At 44.4% G+C, this 16,622-nt stretch overlaps 2 protein-coding genes across 2 annotated transcripts in view; both read left to right on the plus strand.

The window, feature by feature from the left end:
- The window catches only part of CLMP (CXADR like cell adhesion molecule), an 87,527-nt gene extending 81,217 nt beyond the window's left edge, over positions 1 to 6,310 (plus strand). Inside the window, exons 3-7 of the mRNA XM_082661072.1 lie at positions 2,533 to 2,734; positions 3,421 to 3,588; positions 4,061 to 4,183; positions 4,749 to 4,890; positions 5,484 to 6,310. Coding sequence (XP_082517198.1) covers positions 2,533 to 2,734; positions 3,421 to 3,588; positions 4,061 to 4,183; positions 4,749 to 4,890; positions 5,484 to 5,784 — 936 coding nt within the window. The 3' untranslated portion in view covers positions 5,785 to 6,310. The remainder of the gene's footprint in view (positions 1 to 2,532; positions 2,735 to 3,420; positions 3,589 to 4,060; positions 4,184 to 4,748; positions 4,891 to 5,483) is intronic.
- A 5,390-nt stretch (positions 6,311 to 11,700) lies between these two features.
- HSPA8 (heat shock protein family A (Hsp70) member 8) lies at positions 11,701 to 16,398 on the plus strand. Its single transcript, XM_082659427.1, has 9 exons — positions 11,701 to 11,816; positions 12,534 to 12,743; positions 13,015 to 13,220; positions 13,413 to 13,565; positions 13,653 to 14,208; positions 14,419 to 14,621; positions 14,882 to 15,080; positions 15,429 to 15,661; positions 15,966 to 16,398. The coding sequence occupies exons 2-9, from the start codon at positions 12,539 to 12,541 to the stop codon at positions 16,161 to 16,163; spliced, it is 1,953 nt and encodes a 650-aa protein (XP_082515553.1). The 5' UTR covers positions 11,701 to 11,816; positions 12,534 to 12,538; the 3' UTR covers positions 16,164 to 16,398.
- Positions 16,399 to 16,622: the final 224 nt, after the last annotated feature.

A 16,622-nucleotide genomic window follows, 5' to 3' on the forward strand; every position in this document is an offset into this window, starting at 1 on the left:
TTACTTGCTGCTCCCCCATTTTTTTCCCCCACAAAACTGTGAGGCCCCAGGGTAGGAACTGTGTCTTATTCCTGCTTGTTTTCCAGTGCCCAGCAAAGCACCTGGCAGATGCGTTCAATAAACATTTGCTGAAGAAAAAGAACATGCAGAAAAAGGAGAAAGCACTTTTTTTCAGAGAGGTGTAAGGGCAAAATGGATGATACTGAAAAGTTTTGATACAATGGTGAGAGCATTTATGGCCATTTTATTGGATGGCTTCGTATCTTTTCAGGAAAGCATTTCCTGTGCTGCACAGCATCACGTGATTGACAGTAGGGTTAAGGGCTTAAAGTAGAGTGAAACAATTTGGAACAGCTGCAGCCAGAAATGTGCTTGGGGGATTCCCATATGCTTGCGGCCTTTTTTTAGTGCTGGTCTGTGTATCTGGCATGCCCCCTCCAGCAGGCTTCTCCCTGCCTCTCTAATCTCTTATTTAGTCTACTCATCTTTCAAAGCCTAACTCAAATGCCACCAACTCTTCTGGGACATTGTCTCTTGATACTCTTTCAAGTTGGTCATTCCTTTTTCTATGTTTACATTTCTCTCCTTGTTAATCCTGCTAGATTATAAATTACTTGATGATAAGAAAGGGGTTTTACTTCATCTGTATAGCCTCCTCCTGACCTGATGGGGAGCAGTCATTCCATAAATGTTTGCTGATGTTTAAATCAAGTAATTTTAGGAATATGATTGCTAAGTGGCGGGGAGGACAGAACTGAAGTTATATGGCTTGAGGTCTTGGTAGACAAGATCAGCATGGTTTTCGTGATTACCAGGAGGTGATGGACTAAGAGAACCAGGAAAAGGTTCAAGAACTAGAGGTGGTGTTGCAGGCAGATGAAAATCCAGCAAAAATCATGATTGTTTTTTCCTGTTGGGGAAATCTGAAGTGTGGTCTCCCTACCAGGGAGAACGAAGACATGAAGCTCACGTGTATTTTATGGAAGGAAAGGACACAATGTTTGCCCACCTAACTTACTACTTCACAGCGAAGCCAGACAAAGAAGGAAAGCCAACGATGAATCCCTCAGTATCAAACCTAGATTTTACCCATAAACTTCTACTCCTTAACTTCAGCTGGGCTCGAAACTTTTGTAAAAACAAAACACATTTTTTCATTTCACATTTTCTCCTTCATTTCCAAACTTTCTGGAACAGCAGTTTCTGAGCAGCGAAATGAGTGCAGGTGGGACAAGGAGAGGTAACTGTGGTAAGCAAAACAATGAACTGGATGGCTTTAGACTGCCGTGTTCAAATCCTGGTTCTGCTATGTGCCTGTGAAATGGGGATAGATAACGCCTACTTGGAAAAACTGTGAGAAATAAACTAGATGTAAAAGCACTTAACACAAGGAGTGTATGTCCTCTGACCAGATCATGTGCAAGTGGTAGGAAATGCAAAAGTGAGGAAGGTATGCAGGGGAAAGGTAAGTCTTCTCCCCTCCTTAGCCTCCATTCTCTCAATTCCCCTCAGAGTCAACTCTGGGGACCGTTCTGTGCATTTACTTCTTTCCTGGACTCAGCTGTGAGAACTTGAGTCTGTAACTCAAATTTAAAATTCCTTATAACACAGGGAACTATACTCTATTTTGTAATAACCTATAAGGCAAGAGAATCTGAAAAAGATTTTATATATATATGTATATATATATGGATGTATATGTGTGTATATATGTGTATGTATATGTGTGTATGTGTATATATGTATGTGTATGTATGTGTGTATATATGTGTATGTATATATGTATTATGTATATATCTATATGTGTATATATGCGTATATGTATATATGCATATATGTATATGTGCATGTATGTATGTATTATGTATGTGTGTATATATGTGTATATGTATATATGCATATGTGTATATATGTATATGTGTATGTATACACACATATATGTATGTATGTGTATATATATGTGTATATATATGTGTATATACACACACACACACACACACACAAATATATATATATCACTGAATTGCTGTGCTGTGCACCTGAAACTAACATGATATTCTAAATCAACTATACTTCAATTAAAAAATACACATATAAAAAATTTTTAAATAAAAATAAAATTCCTTACCTGTAAAATAGAAAAGTTCTGAGCATTTAATGCAACAATTACTACTTTATGGTTAAAATGCTACACAAATATGAGGTGTTCGTATTCTTAGAAAAAGGAAGGCCTAGACAAACATAGTGTATTTAGGTTTGTTTAGAACAGAGATCTCTTGGACTCTTAGAATCACCCCCAGGCTTGACTGCTTTGTTCCATTTCCTTTCCTCGTCTTTTTTTTTTTTTTTGGCCGCACCGCGTGCCTGCATGCAGGATCTTAGTTCCCCAATGAACCCGGGCCCCCTGCAGTGGAAGCACAGAGCCCCAACCACTGGACCACCAGGAATTCCCATCCTTTCTTCACCTTGACCTCAGCTAGAGGGCAAGGCTGAGAGCCACACAACTTGAGTCTGCCTCCGTCTGTCCCACAGGTGATCACTTACTCCAGTCGTCATGTTTACAATAACTTGACTGAGGAGCAGAAGGGCCGAGTGGCCTTTGCTTCCAATTTCCTGGCAGGAGATGCTTCCCTGCAGATTGAGCCTCTGAAGCCCAGCGATGAGGGCCGGTACACCTGCAAGGTGAAGAATTCAGGGCGCTATGTGTGGAGCCACGTCATCTTAAAAGTCTTAGGTAAGACAGAGTGCCCTCGTAAATGCCTACATCTTATTAATAAGGTCTTGGTGACGGATAGGCAAATGTGTCACACTGGTACAAAACTTCTTGTTCAATCCTTCGTATTATACAGACGTCACCTAGTCCAGTTCCCTGGGAAGAAGTGTATATGTTTTGTATTTTAGTCGTAATGAAGAAGAAAAAATAATCACAGTTTTCCACGGTAGCCCATTACAAAATTTAAATATCCTCTAATGTTTAAGTAGTATCCTCATACTTAACAAATCTCTTAGATCTGCTTCAAGTCCATTTCTCTGTTTTGTGATAGCAAGAACTACTAAGTTCTTAATTGCTTACAAGTTAATGAACTTCTGTCCCTGTTTCAGTATTAGTAAAATCACACTCAACTTTCCTAAAATTTCCAATTATAAAAGTTTCTCTTCTTTGAGAAGTGATGAGAGAGTTTCTGAGGCAGCCTCTAAAAGTTACAACAGCACCACTGGAAACAGCTGGAGTTGGGTGTATACGTGTGCAGGGGATGCAAGTGGGTGTATTTTGGAGAGTGGTGTAAAGCATGGCGAGGTAACAAAGTACTATTGAATCCACACTCAGAAGTTGACCATGTGGGTGGAAAAACAAGTCAACAGGATGTAGTTCTTCCACTGAATCGGGTGTTTGGGGATCTTTTTTTTTTTTTTTGCCAGTGAGACCATCAAAACCCAAGTGTGAATTGGAAGGAGAGCTGACAGAAGGAAGTGACCTGACTTTACAGTGTGAGTCATCCTCTGGCACAAAGCCCATTGTGTATTACTGGCAGCGAATCCGGGAGAAGGAGGGAGAGGATGAACGTTTGCCTCCCAAATCTAGGATTGGTAAGTCATCTTTCTACCGGTCTATTGAGATAGCAGCACAGTACTCTCTCCATGAATTCTAAATCTGGTTTTGTCAGCAACTCACAAGGTGACTTTGAACACACTGCTGGACCTCTTTGAACTTCCATTTTTCATCCCTAAACGGGGACAGAAAAATCTGTCTTTTCTTTCCTCAAATGGCAAAAATAAAAGTGGTAAGGAGATTAGGAATAAATGTACTCTATAAATTCATTATATCTAATTATTGTGTTTAGTATCCCTTAAATGTTCAGAATTTTTTGTAACTTTTGAGGATGCACTGCAGTTTAAAGGAATGTTCACCTTTCTTCCCACATTCCAAAAAGGGATCGATTCTCTCACCTCATCCTTACCAAACCGTATTATATTGATAGAATCTTAGGTCAGTGACACAATAAACGATAAATATAGACCTTGTCACTAGGGGATTACAGTCACCTTTCTGCTTGTGTAGACTACAACCACCCTGGACGCGTCCTGCTGCAGAATCTCACCATGTCCTCCTCTGGGCTCTACCAGTGCACAGCGGGCAATGAGGCCGGGAAGGAGAGCTGTGTGGTGCGAGTGACTGTTCAGTGTAAGTACGCAAAGGGTTGGTTTGGTTTTGTCTCTGCAGTGGTTCAGCGTAAAATGTTTTTAATCACAAGTAAGAGTAAGGTCAACATCTTTATCTGCAGAAGAACATGGCTATCACTGAAATAAATTCAGTAGTTACCAAGGACTGTTCAACAGTTGTAGCTAACTCTGTATTTACAGTATGTGTGAATTTTCCAGCCCCCTAAAGAAATTTATTATATCCAGGAGGGGACCAAAACCAAATGGAGGTTTCCTTTATAGATATACCCTTACAAAGGGTAACTTCTACTCTGTTTTCAGAGCTTCTCTTGTGTCTGCTGTTTCTCAAAAATAATCAGCTAAAAATAATCCTAATGTCAACGAGGCATATTTTGGGGTGTCGTATTCTGCTCCCCTTCAATATCAAGAGGGACAGTCATACACCAAGAAAGGGTATATGGGGAACTCAGGAAGATAGATACAAAGATCTGGAAATACTCATCTTGTCCAGAGCTTATGTTTTTTAAGTCTATGTGTTGCTTAGCTTATGTTTGGTTTTACTTTTGCTTTTGTTTCTGAGAAAACAGATGTACAAAGCATCGGCATGATTGCAGGAGCGGTGACAGGTATGGTGGCTGGAGCCCTGCTGATTTTCCTCCTGGTGTGGCTGCTAATCCGACGGAAAGACAAAGAGAGATACGAGGAGGAAGAGAGACCGAATGAAATCCGGTAAACCTCCCGCAAAATCCCCTTCCTCACCTAGGCTGCCTTTCTACCGCCAGCTCCCCAGCTCCCTAGTGACAACAAAAATGTCCCATTTCCTCTTAACCTTAAATCTGTTAAAAGGATTATTCTGGTGGGTAAGGAGCTCCAGCCTAGGGGCAGGAGGACTGGTTTACCTTGGCTTTCTTGTGAAACTATCCGCAACAGGGATGCAACAGGGACGTAATAGCTACACTCTGCGTTCCTTCTCATTGCCTTCCACTTGTAAAGGCCATGCAATAGAGAATGGGCCTAGCCTACGGGCCATGAAAGGGCTTCTGCAGACAAACTCCCAGTCAAGGGGACTGCTGTCTAGACATCCAGTAGGGAGTGCCCATTCCCCCAGAGTAACAGGGTGGACCTCCCGGCCAAGGGGCCGCACACCCGCCCAAGCCCGCCGGAAGGGCGCAGGACGCAGGGGGAGTCCCTGTTTCCCTACGTGGTAGCTCGAGGTTTCCGCCTTGAGGAGCTGATCGGGCAACCTCAGAAAGCAGCAGCGCAGCGGAAGCTTTCGCAGTCCTGTGGCCCTAAAATCTATCTTTGCTCTTTTTCCTCTTCAGAGAAGATGCCGAAGCCCCGAAAGCCCGCCTCGTGAAACCCAGCTCCTCCTCCTCGGGCTCTCGGAGCTCACGCTCGGGCTCCTCCTCCACGCGCTCCACGGCTAACAGCGGCTCCCGCAGCCAGCGGACACCGTCCTCGGAAGCGGCGCCCCGGCCAGGGCTGGCTACCCACACCTACGGTCCCGTGGGGCCGGAGGCAAGAGGGTCTGAACCAAAGAAAGTCCACCACGCTACCCTGACCAAAGCAGAGAGCACTCCTGGCACGATCCCCAGCCAGAGCAGAGCCTTCCAAACTGTCTGAGTTCGAGCGGACTTGACTCCCATCCTTTCGCAGGAGTCAGGACTCTTCTCGTCATTGACGCCCAGTCACCAGCCACACAACCGCCTCGGACCAAACGAGAGGTCATTTAAGTAGCAGTGACCATTGCATGGGAGAGATTCAAATGAACACTTTCCTCATATGACAGCAAACAAGGAAAAGGATGTAAGCTGATGGTCTCCAAAAAGGCATCTCACTGTGCCTTTAGACCAGAGCGGGGGCCAAATCTGTGCATTTGGGGACCAGGACCTGTGGTGAGAAAGGCTGGGGAGAGGGGAAGTGAACACACTTAGAATTCCTCACTTGGGCTGTTTTGTGTCAACACTTTGACTCACCACTGTTAAGAAATGAGGTGTTGTTCATAAATTTTCTATGCATTTCTGCAAACCTACTGGATTGCTATGATTATTCAGAGTCAAGCAGAACCCACAGCCTTATATCACACCTATCTGCACCATGAAAAACTCCAAAAAAGGAAACAAGTCTCTTCCATCCTGACCTGACTTTATTTACCAGAAAGTTTGGATATTAATTTCAAGAGGAGTTGAGAAATAGTGGGAGATGGAGAATGACTGAGATTTTCCCACTCTGTTCACTACTAATCTTCCTACTTATATTGAACTAAAAAAAAAGGGAGTCCAAAATGTGTAACAAGGGACTGTGAAAAGCTTTCCATCTTGATGTTGAGGGCCACTGACAAATATCAGAAATATAATGCTGGAATAATTGTGGATTTTCCCTCAAATTGGATGTCTCTAAGGACTTCTCTGCTGGATATCTCTGGAGCAAGAAAACAATCATTAGGTGTCGTTTAACAATCTCCTTAGAAAGAAGTCTTCTAGAGAAAGAGATCTTTTCAGAATGCTGGAATATCATCCAACCACAGTCTCTTCTTTCAGTGAACATATGAAATCAGGATTTCAAGACTGACTAGACTAAAAAGGGAGATTAGGTCAGCTTTCTCTTAATATGTCAAGGAGTGTCATCAGAAGTTCAGCATTGCACCAAACTTGGAGCTTCCTCCATTGCTTTCATTTTCGGAGAAAGATGTGAACCTGGGACTTTTGTTGATTCTAGGCCTTAAATTATCGAAAAGTTCAGGGACTGACCGCCTTTCCTGATGGCACTGCATGGACATCATACCATTCCCTCCTGAGAGGTGGAGACAGAGAGAAATTCAGTATTTTCCCAGTTTAGCCTCTCAGGAAGCCTAGCTCTGGGCTGGAAGGATAGGATATTAACATTTAGGGAAGAGATGGTGAGGATAACTAGTGGGTGGCAGGAGGGATCTAGGTTAGTGCCTGTTAAATACTGTTGGCATCTTGGAAAGAATTAGCAGAAATGATTTACCAGGATAGCTCTCAGAAGAGCTGACACATGGGAGAAGACAGGTGTCTGAGAAATTAAAAGAAAGCAGCCTCCAATACAACTTGCCTTTTTAATAGTTTTCATGACTCTGCTAGTCAAATTCATCCTATGGCAAGAATGCTAAACCTGAAATAGCCCTTCAAAGACTCTGAAGCAAGTGTCAACAGATCACCAGTGGTAGAGCAAAATATTTTTTATTATTAAAAGGACATGGAATTCCCTGGCAGGCCAGTGGTTAGGACTCTGCGCTTTCACTGCCGAGGGTGAGGGTTCAAGCCCTGGTCAGGGAACTAAGGCCCTGCAAAAGTAAAAATAAACAAATAAATAGACAAATAAAAATAAAATAAAGTCTTTAAAAAAAAAGGCAGCAGGCTATAGGAAAGAAAAAGTAGTGCTGAATGTGGTGATAAAAGCCCTGTTCCTAAAATGGGAATCAGGCGCTTAAAGGGAAAAAGTTGATCTGGGATTTTGTCCTATTTCTGATTTTCATTTTTACATCTAATTCTCACATAGTACAAATGCATTTCCTTCCAAAATCCTTTAAGAAATAGGGTTTTATCCTTGAGTGAAAGTTTCATCTTGAGTTTTGTCTTCCTCTAAAAAAAATTGGGGGTAATTCCCTGTTAGTCCAGTGGTTAGGACATCATGCTTTCCCTGCTGAGGGCATGGGTTCAATCTCTGGTCATGAAACTAAGATCCCGCAAGCCACGCGGCATGGCCCCCGGCCCCCCACCCCCCCCCCCAAAAAAAAGTTGGGACATAAGAGACATTGAGGAAGTAATGTAAAAAATGCCTGCCATTAGTTTAAGAGGGCTAGCACATTTGGAATGCTTCTTATACTAACACTGCCTCATTGTAAGACATAAACTCCTTACTCCACTTCCTTATTCTTCTGGTAGTGTGGTGTCCAGGCAACATAACACATCTGCTCTGTAATTCTGAGAATTCTCATTCCTAGAGTACTTAAGCCAAATGAGTATGCTGTGGCAGCTGCAGCTCTACCATCACTAGGAATTTGCTCTTATCATTATTTATTACCTTTGAACCTAAGGTCTCCTGTCTATGCCTCTGCAAGCAGGAATCAGTCCCCTTTGCGTGAAAAGGTTTTGATTATTTAAACAGGTTAGTTATTAGAAGACTAAAATACCAGTTGAATATCCATATTATTTTGGAAGTCCATTCATACTGGATATCTACAAAAAATGTCACAAAACAAATTATTACCTGAAATCTGAGAAAGTCCAAGAATTGAAGATTCTGAGAGATAAGGTGCTGAAGTCTTAGTGATAGTGTGCTTCTCTTTCAGTCAGGCTTTTGGGTTCAGATATGACAGGCTCTGGGTTTAAGATAAAGTTTGAGCCACTACTGGTTTCAAACCATATTCCATTAACCTTGCAAGTCAAACAAATTTGATTCTTTAATATGAAACAAAAAAGGATAAAATAGATGGTGGAAGAAAAAGTGTAGGAAGAAGATACAGATGGAATGATGTGGATGTTTAGAAAATAACCATTTCAATAAAATGCACACACTAAACTTAGAACTGTAAAAGAATGAAGTGATGCCTTTGTTGTTACCCTGTATAAGAACAATTTCAAAACTGCCGTTGCGAAAAAGACATATATAATTCTGCTTCATTTCTCGTGTTAAGCTGTTTATATTTCAATTTTAACTTCTAAGTTGCCTTGTAAATGGGACTGTGTTTGATCACAAAAAACAAGTATTTATTACAGGTGCATCTGTGTCGGCAATTTAAAAATAAATAAGTAAAGGTGATACTGTAGGAGAGGCTGAAGCTCATATAACCTGCATTGGAAATTTATTTATTAGCTTGCAGCCAACTGAAGAACAGAAGAACTCAGACTGAATATGATCTATTATTTATTGATTCCAGTCACAAATATACCAAGCACTTTTTTCTCACAAGGCGAGATACTAAGTAGTCCTGGACAAACCAAGTGACGACAAAGTTCATGACCGTTTCCGACCTTAAGGACTTTATCAAAATAACAAATATTTACTAAGCCAGTATTTTATATCAAGGTGAAGTGCCAGTAAAAAAGTACACACTAAGGGGTTCAAAGAAATCTGAAAAGTAAACACTATGAGATTTAAATAAATCTGAAAAAAATTTCACAGAATTAAATGAGGTAATAATATGCAAAGCACTTAGAACAGTGCTTGGCCTGTGACAAGCACTCAAAAAATGTTAATCATGACCCTCTTCCCTAGTCAGAAACTCTAGGCCTCAGACTGGAGCCCCAGGCACCCAAACTTTAACTTTAGATCCTGAGTGGGTTTGAAACCCTGTGCATTTAAAGAGGTGGAGACAGGACATTTATCATTATCTGAACTTTATACATAACACATAAACTCTCATTCTAGTCGATAAGAAGATAGTTCAAATCCTAGAACACGTTTTGAAAATGACCAGAAGGGAAGGTTATCTGTTCAGCTTTCTGTAATCACTGCTACTAGGTGGGATACCCCAAACCCGTGGATTTAGGCACCCGTTCTATTTTCCACCGGTTCAAATCTTGTAGGTAGTTCAGAGGTTAGTTTAAAAAGCTGCAAAATGTAGGGTGTGGTTCAGAGATTGTACTCGATAAATTGGGTGGGGAGAGAAGTCTGCAGATGCTAAAGAAAACTGCAAGAAGTATACATCTTTCTCGGCAGTTCGAGTTACACGTGTTTTCAGGAAGGAAATTACTAATAAAAAAAGACCAAAGATTCTGGAATCAAGAGCTAGGTTCTACTGTAGCTCAGCCAGATGTTTAACTTCCCACAAATAACATCTCTGAACCTCATTTCTCTCCTAACACAGGAATGAATGGTCTCTCTCAGAGAATCGTTTTGATGATTAAATGAAATAACAAATGAAAGCACTTTGTACCCTGTGAAAGCATCATATAAAACGAACTCCTTGGGAAGTGGGGAGAAGTTAGGTACATACCTCCAAGGACTCAAGCTCACATTTTCCCCCAGAAGGCAAATACAGAAAGGACATCCTTTGATCCAATATTCGAATCTGTCTCTAGGCTTTACTGGCTTGGTCTGGAGACCTTTCTAATTCCAGCCACGCCACTAAAAGTTCTGCTAGGTGGTCTTAAAAAAAATCTTTTCACCTATTTGTGCCCACTCATCTACTCAATAGGAATACTACCTGCCCAGCCTGTTTGAAAGCGCTCACTAGAAAGCATTCAACGTGCTGAGAAAGGCTTAGAATGACAAGGCCCCAAACACCGCATCATGCGCCGCAATTTGAAAGTCTAGGTACTGTTTCGTGCACTCCACTCGTTCAGTAATATTCTCAAGGCGCTTCTGCCTGGTTTCTCGCTTAGTTTTTGCCGAAAGTCAAGGCAGTAAAGATATCCTCAAATTACTGAAAGTAAGAGGTTCAGGAAGTCTCAATCAAGGACACAGGGCTACCGGAACCCAGGTTCCTTACGCCTGGTTCACTTACAAGGAAAGAACTCCCTAGCTTTTCTTTTTTTTTAAACAAATAACTGAGAAGTGAGGGGGCCCGGGCGGGTGGAGAAGGGGCCGAGCCAAGAAGCCGAGTCTGTTCTCGGTGGGCGCTGGGGGGGGTGGGTGACGGAGGCATCCGGGCTCCAAGAAGCGAGTTTAGCCATCTATTTCGCTAAGGATACAGACACAGCATCGGGACCCTGGAGGTTGAGAAGTTGGGCCTCTCCGCACTCTGCGTCGGGGTCAGCCGGCCTCCAGCTACCACAATGAACGGAGGGTCCCGGGGGCCTGCCCGGCTAACCTGTCGTATCCCGCGCAGAGGCGAGACGCCGCGGCGGCCGGCCGGCTCCTTCCATCCCCAGATCTGGGTGCCACTGGGCAAGTTACCCTCGCAGCGCCCTGGGGTCGGAAACTTCGGCCCCGTCGCTCGGGGTCAGTCCTAGGACAGAGCCACGCTGGCTATGTGGGTGTGTGGAATCCCGGAGGGCCTAGAAGACCATCTACAAGGCCGGGGTGGGAGTAGGGGAAAGAGGATGGTGGGGGAGGGGCGCAACCACCTTCGCGGCCATCTTGTCCTCGCTCCACTTCCGCCTTCTCTCCAGGGCTGCAGGCGCCGGACCCCTCCCTGCAGGCCCTGCGCTCTCGCTCTGGGGGTTCCGCAGGAGCCAGATCGCCGATCGCGCTGCTGTCATTGGTTGGTTCCAAGTTGGCCCGCCCCTCTTCCTCCCCCTCCTTCGTCCCTCCCGCCTGCGATTTCTGGGGCGCATGCGCAGAGGCAGACGAGCCCTTCCCCCGCGCCCAGGGTGACTGAGGACTCCCGCGCGCGGGCTCCGTCGGCCCCACCCTCCCTTTCCCCTGGGCCTTTCGGACAGCGGGGGCGAGAATGAAAGTTCCAGAACGCTGCGGTGAGTACGTCATCGCTAGGCGGGGCGGGCTGGGGCGGGAGAGGGGAGGCCCGAAAGGTAGAGCCGGGTTCGTCATTGGGGCTTGCGGAGGTGGCCGCGCGCCCATTGGCCGAGAGAGCCGTGATGGGCTCTGACAGGGGCGGGCCCCTTCTGGAAGGTTCTGAGGCAGGGTATAAGAGACGGGGCGGAGGACGGAAACCGGTCTCGTTGAACGCGGCGGCAGCTCCGTAGGTTGCTGTATACTGCTCCAGTGGACCCGGGCCTGCGCTCCAGGTAAGTTAAGATTTCTGTTTTCCGAGGCTTTTGGCGGCCCTTCGGGAGCCTACCGCCCTCCTCAGGCTGCATGGGTTTGCAGCGGCCGGGGGCCTTCTGAGTGTGTCAGGCAGGGTGCGTGCGGCGATTCCTTTGCCCGGCTGGGGACCTTTGTTTCCGAGGGGAGGCAGCCTCCTTGGGGGTGCAGTCGGGACGGAGGAGTGGGCTGCGGAGGTCGGGCCGCCCGGAGGGAGAAGAGGCCGCGCCTGTTTGCGGGGCGTGGAACCGGCGCCTTAGAGCTTGTCGTGCCCTATTTCCTTGTTTCAGGACCCATTCTTCTTAAAGGAGGAAGTCATAATTGGCACGCGCCCAAAGTGGGGGAGGGGGCTTCGGACCCTTGCAGGCCTTGCTGTGTTGAGCACGGCGCGGGGGGGGAGGGGAGGGCTATGGTTCAGCCCGGGGCATGGGACCATGTGCTCAGGTGTGGCGCAGACCCTCTTGGTAGGTGCGTGCTTCCGTCTGCGGCGGGCTCTGCGGTTCGGACGGCAACCTTACTGCAGCACGCCATGCCTGCTCTGACCTTCCCGCGTGGTTATTTCCGACGAGAGCAGTTTCTGGGGCGAGGTTCTAAGCATAATTTGCGGAGTGGTCGTATCTGGTAGCGTTGATTTGGTAAACGTTTTGTAAGTGCTTGAGCCGCCTTTCAAACCATGGACTTTTTTTTTTTTCTCTTCCCAGCAACTATGTCTAAGGGACCTGCAGTTGGCATTGATCTTGGCACCACCTATTCTTGTGTGGGTGTCTTCCAGCACGGAAAGGTGGAAATAATTGCCAATGATCAGGGGAACCGAACTACCCCAAGCTATGTCGCCTTTACTGATACCGAACGATTGATCGGTGATGCTGCAAAGAACCAAGTTGCGATGAATCCCACCAACACGGTTTTTGGTAAGCCAGCAAATCTTCATGGTATGAATTTAAGTGATTTCGGCAGTGTGTAATCTGAGAAGTTGTCTCAGAAGGTTGTTAAATGTGAGGCGGCCACGAAAGCCCTAAGGATAGGAAAAGTTTTCTGTAGGGAACTTCAGTGGTTATCCTTTTAAGGCTTAAGGTTTGCGGCATCTTGGTCATTCAGAATTTGAATCCATAGGCATCTGGTCTTGGAACAGGTGTAGTGTAATGAAATTCAAGGTAACGTTTGTATTGATACTTTTTGCAGATGCCAAACGCCTCATTGGACGAAGATTTGATGATGCTGTTGTCCAGTCTGATATGAAGCATTGGCCTTTCATGGTGGTGAATGATGCAGGCAGGCCTAAGGTTCAAGTAGAATACAAGGGAGAGACAAAAAGTTTTTATCCAGAGGAGGTGTCATCCATGGTTTTGACAAAGATGAAGGAAATAGCAGAAGCCTATCTTGGGAAGGTGAGTAGTGCACAGTACTGCAGGGGAGGATATAGATGGGGATTACCAGGTGTCCTGATAATGGTGGTGTAAGAGTGAGTAGTAGATAAATGTATCAAAATGAGTGGTAAAACCAGAACGTTGTTTGAGGATGTATCTGTGTGTGTCCAAGTAGATGATGTAGTGGTTAAATTTTATATTTTTTTTTCCTAGACTGTTACCAATGCTGTTGTCACAGTACCCGCTTACTTTAATGATTCTCAGCGTCAGGCTACCAAAGATGCTGGAACTATTGCTGGGCTCAATGTACTTAGAATTATCAATGAGCCAACTGCTGCTGCTATTGCCTATGGCTTAGACAAAAAGGTAAGTACCATGTTTTACGTATGCGTCACTCGAGATTAGTTTGAGTCACCACAATAGATACGAGAATAATTTGTGTTGTAATTGCAGGTTGGAGCAGAAAGAAATGTGCTGATCTTTGATTTAGGTGGTGGCACTTTTGATGTGTCAATCCTCACTATTGAGGATGGAATCTTTGAGGTCAAATCTACAGCTGGAGATACCCACTTAGGTGGAGAAGACTTTGACAACCGGATGGTCAACCATTTTATTGCAGAATTCAAGCGCAAGCACAAGAAGGACATCAGTGAGAACAAGAGGGCTGTCCGTCGCCTTCGTACTGCTTGTGAGCGTGCTAAGCGCACTCTCTCTTCCAGCACCCAGGCCAGTATTGAGATTGATTCCCTCTATGAAGGAATCGACTTCTATACCTCAATTACCCGTGCCCGATTTGAAGAACTGAATGCTGACCTGTTCCGTGGCACACTAGACCCTGTGGAGAAAGCCCTTCGGGATGCCAAGCTAGACAAGTCTCAGATCCATGATATTGTCCTGGTGGGTGGTTCAACCCGCATCCCCAAGATTCAGAAACTTCTACAAGACTTTTTCAACGGGAAAGAACTGAATAAGAGCATCAACCCTGATGAGGCTGTTGCTTATGGTGCAGGTAATTTTTCTATTCTAGTTAAACAGTTTAACAGGCAGCCTGTTAGGCCTTAGCTAACTGATGAATGATTTTTAAACATTTGTGGTTTCCACCAAAAGCTGTAGCTAATGATGGCAAAACTGTTGGATGTCTGAGTGATTGAGAATGGTTAGTTACATAATGAGTTATTGTAGTACTGTGCTTCATTTAAATTTTTTTTTAATCATATAGCTGTCCAGGCAGCCATTTTATCTGGAGACAAATCTGAAAATGTTCAAGACTTGCTGCTGTTGGATGTCACTCCTCTTTCCCTTGGAATTGAAACTGCTGGTGGAGTCATGACTGTCCTCATCAAGCGCAACACCACCATTCCCACCAAGCAGACGCAGACCTTCACAACCTACTCGGACAACCAGCCTGGTGTACTCATTCAGGTATGTTTCTCTGTGGCCTAGATTACTTGAGGTCCTGTAAAACTGGGGAAGACTTGTTCCGCTGTGATGATGGATTCCAAAACCATTCGTAGTTTCCACCAGAAATCCTGTGTTGGCCAATTCCTTCCTTGGATGTCTGAGCGATCAGTCTTTCCTAATCAAGCTAATACAAATTTGAAGTAGCACAGATATTTGTGATTTTTCTTTCTTGTCTTTGTGTTTTTATTGTAATTTTGAATTTATTGTTGTTTCATAACAAGGTTTATGAAGGTGAGCGTGCCATGACCAAGGATAACAACCTGCTTGGCAAGTTTGAACTCACAGGCATACCTCCTGCTCCCCGTGGTGTTCCTCAGATTGAAGTCACTTTTGATATTGATGCCAATGGCATCCTCAATGTCTCTGCTGTGGATAAGAGCACAGGAAAAGAGAACAAGATTACCATCACTAATGACAAGGGTAAGTTTGGGCAGTATTTTGTGAGTGTGCTAAGTGCGCACTCTTGAGCACCCAGGCCAGTATTGAGATTGACTCCTTCGTAGAGGGAATCAATTTCTGTATCTGTCATCCATACCTGATTTGAAGAATCAAATGCTGACTTGTTCTGTGGCACCCTGTACCCTGTGGCACTCTTACCTGCTTTTTAGAGGCAGAATTTGGTTTATAATGGTTTTATTTTCCAAGTGTTTCTACTCCTACTCCAAGGGCATTTAGCGGAGATCATACTTAGCTGCTAAATGGAGTTGCAGGATGATGGTGCAGAACTGCAGGTGATTGTCTTGCCTAAAAGGTTGGTTAATTTTACAGGCCGTTTGAGCAAGGAAGACATTGAGCGCATGGTTCAGGAAGCAGAGAAGTATAAAGCTGAAGATGAGAAGCAGCGGGATAAGGTGTCTTCGAAGAATTCTCTTGAATCCTATGCTTTCAACATGAAAGCTACTGTTGAGGATGAGAAACTTCAAGGCAAGATTAATGATGAGGACAAACAGAAGATTCTTGATAAGTGTAATGAAATAATCAACTGGCTTGATAAGAACCAGGTTTGTAATTTCTGTTGCCAAAGATTTAAGGGTGCAGGGTTGGGTGTAAAGGGCTTTAGCAAAAGCTTAGGTGGGTGGGTGGGTTTTACAAATTTGTAGGGTCACGATGATGAGAATGGTTCAAAACATTCGCGGTTTCCACCAGAACTACAGATGTTGGCAACTTCCTTCCTTGGATGTCTGAGTGACCCAAGATCTTAAACGTAACTTCATGTGCTGTTGTGTGTCTAGTGTGTCAGATTGATCACATCAGGCTAGTCTTCTATTTGAAGAACTTGTAATAAAATATTTTTATTTTCCTCAGACTGCAGAGAAGGAAGAATTTGAACATCAGCAGAAGGAGCTGGAAAAAGTCTGCAACCCCATCATTACCAAGCTGTACCAGAGCGCAGGAGGCATGCCAGGAGGAATGCCAGGAGGAATGCCCGGGGGCTTCCCTGGTGGTGGAGCTCCTCCATCTGGTGGTGCCTCCTCTGGGCCCACCATTGAAGAGGTTGATTAAGCCAGCTTAGCATAGGTTTAGCATTGTTCCACACAACATTGAAGGACCTAAATTTGTAGCAAATTCCATGGCAGTTTTAAAGTTGAGCTGCTGTAGTAAACTGGGCATTCTTGATACTTGAACATGGAACGTGTGCACAGGGAAAGCAAATAACATTGCACTTTACAAGCACTGTATTGTAAGTGGAAAATGCAATGTCTTAAATAAAACTGTATTTAAAATTGGCACCATAAAATTGTTTTGATTCTGTTTACAAGGGCAGTAAGGTAGTGTTCGGGTTTGGGGGTTGAACAACTTTCTGGCCTAATAAGTATTACAACAGCATCTGGGTTGTCAATGACAAATTGTTACGTCTAGGCAACTGCCTGAACCTTTTAAATTAAGGTATAAAAAAGGGAAAATGTGTAGACCTTTTGCTAGCTAGGCTCATTTAGTACTAAGTCTACATAAGTGTTAGTG

This window comes from Grampus griseus (genome assembly GCF_964374135.1).
Source record: "Grampus griseus genome assembly, chromosome: 8".
Taxonomy (NCBI): Eukaryota; Metazoa; Chordata; class Mammalia; order Artiodactyla; family Delphinidae; genus Grampus; species Grampus griseus.

Coding starts and splice junctions, on each gene's coding strand:
- HSPA8 (XM_082659427.1), top strand. CDS start 12,539: ATGTCTAAGGGACCTGCAGTTGGCATTGATCTTGGCACCACCTATTCT. Junction 13,566..13,652: donor CCTATGGCTTAGACAAAAAG/GTAAGTACCATG, acceptor TTGTAATTGCAG/GTTGGAGCAGAAAGAAATGT. Junction 14,209..14,418: donor GGCTGTTGCTTATGGTGCAG/GTAATTTTTCTA, acceptor TTAATCATATAG/CTGTCCAGGCAGCCATTTTA.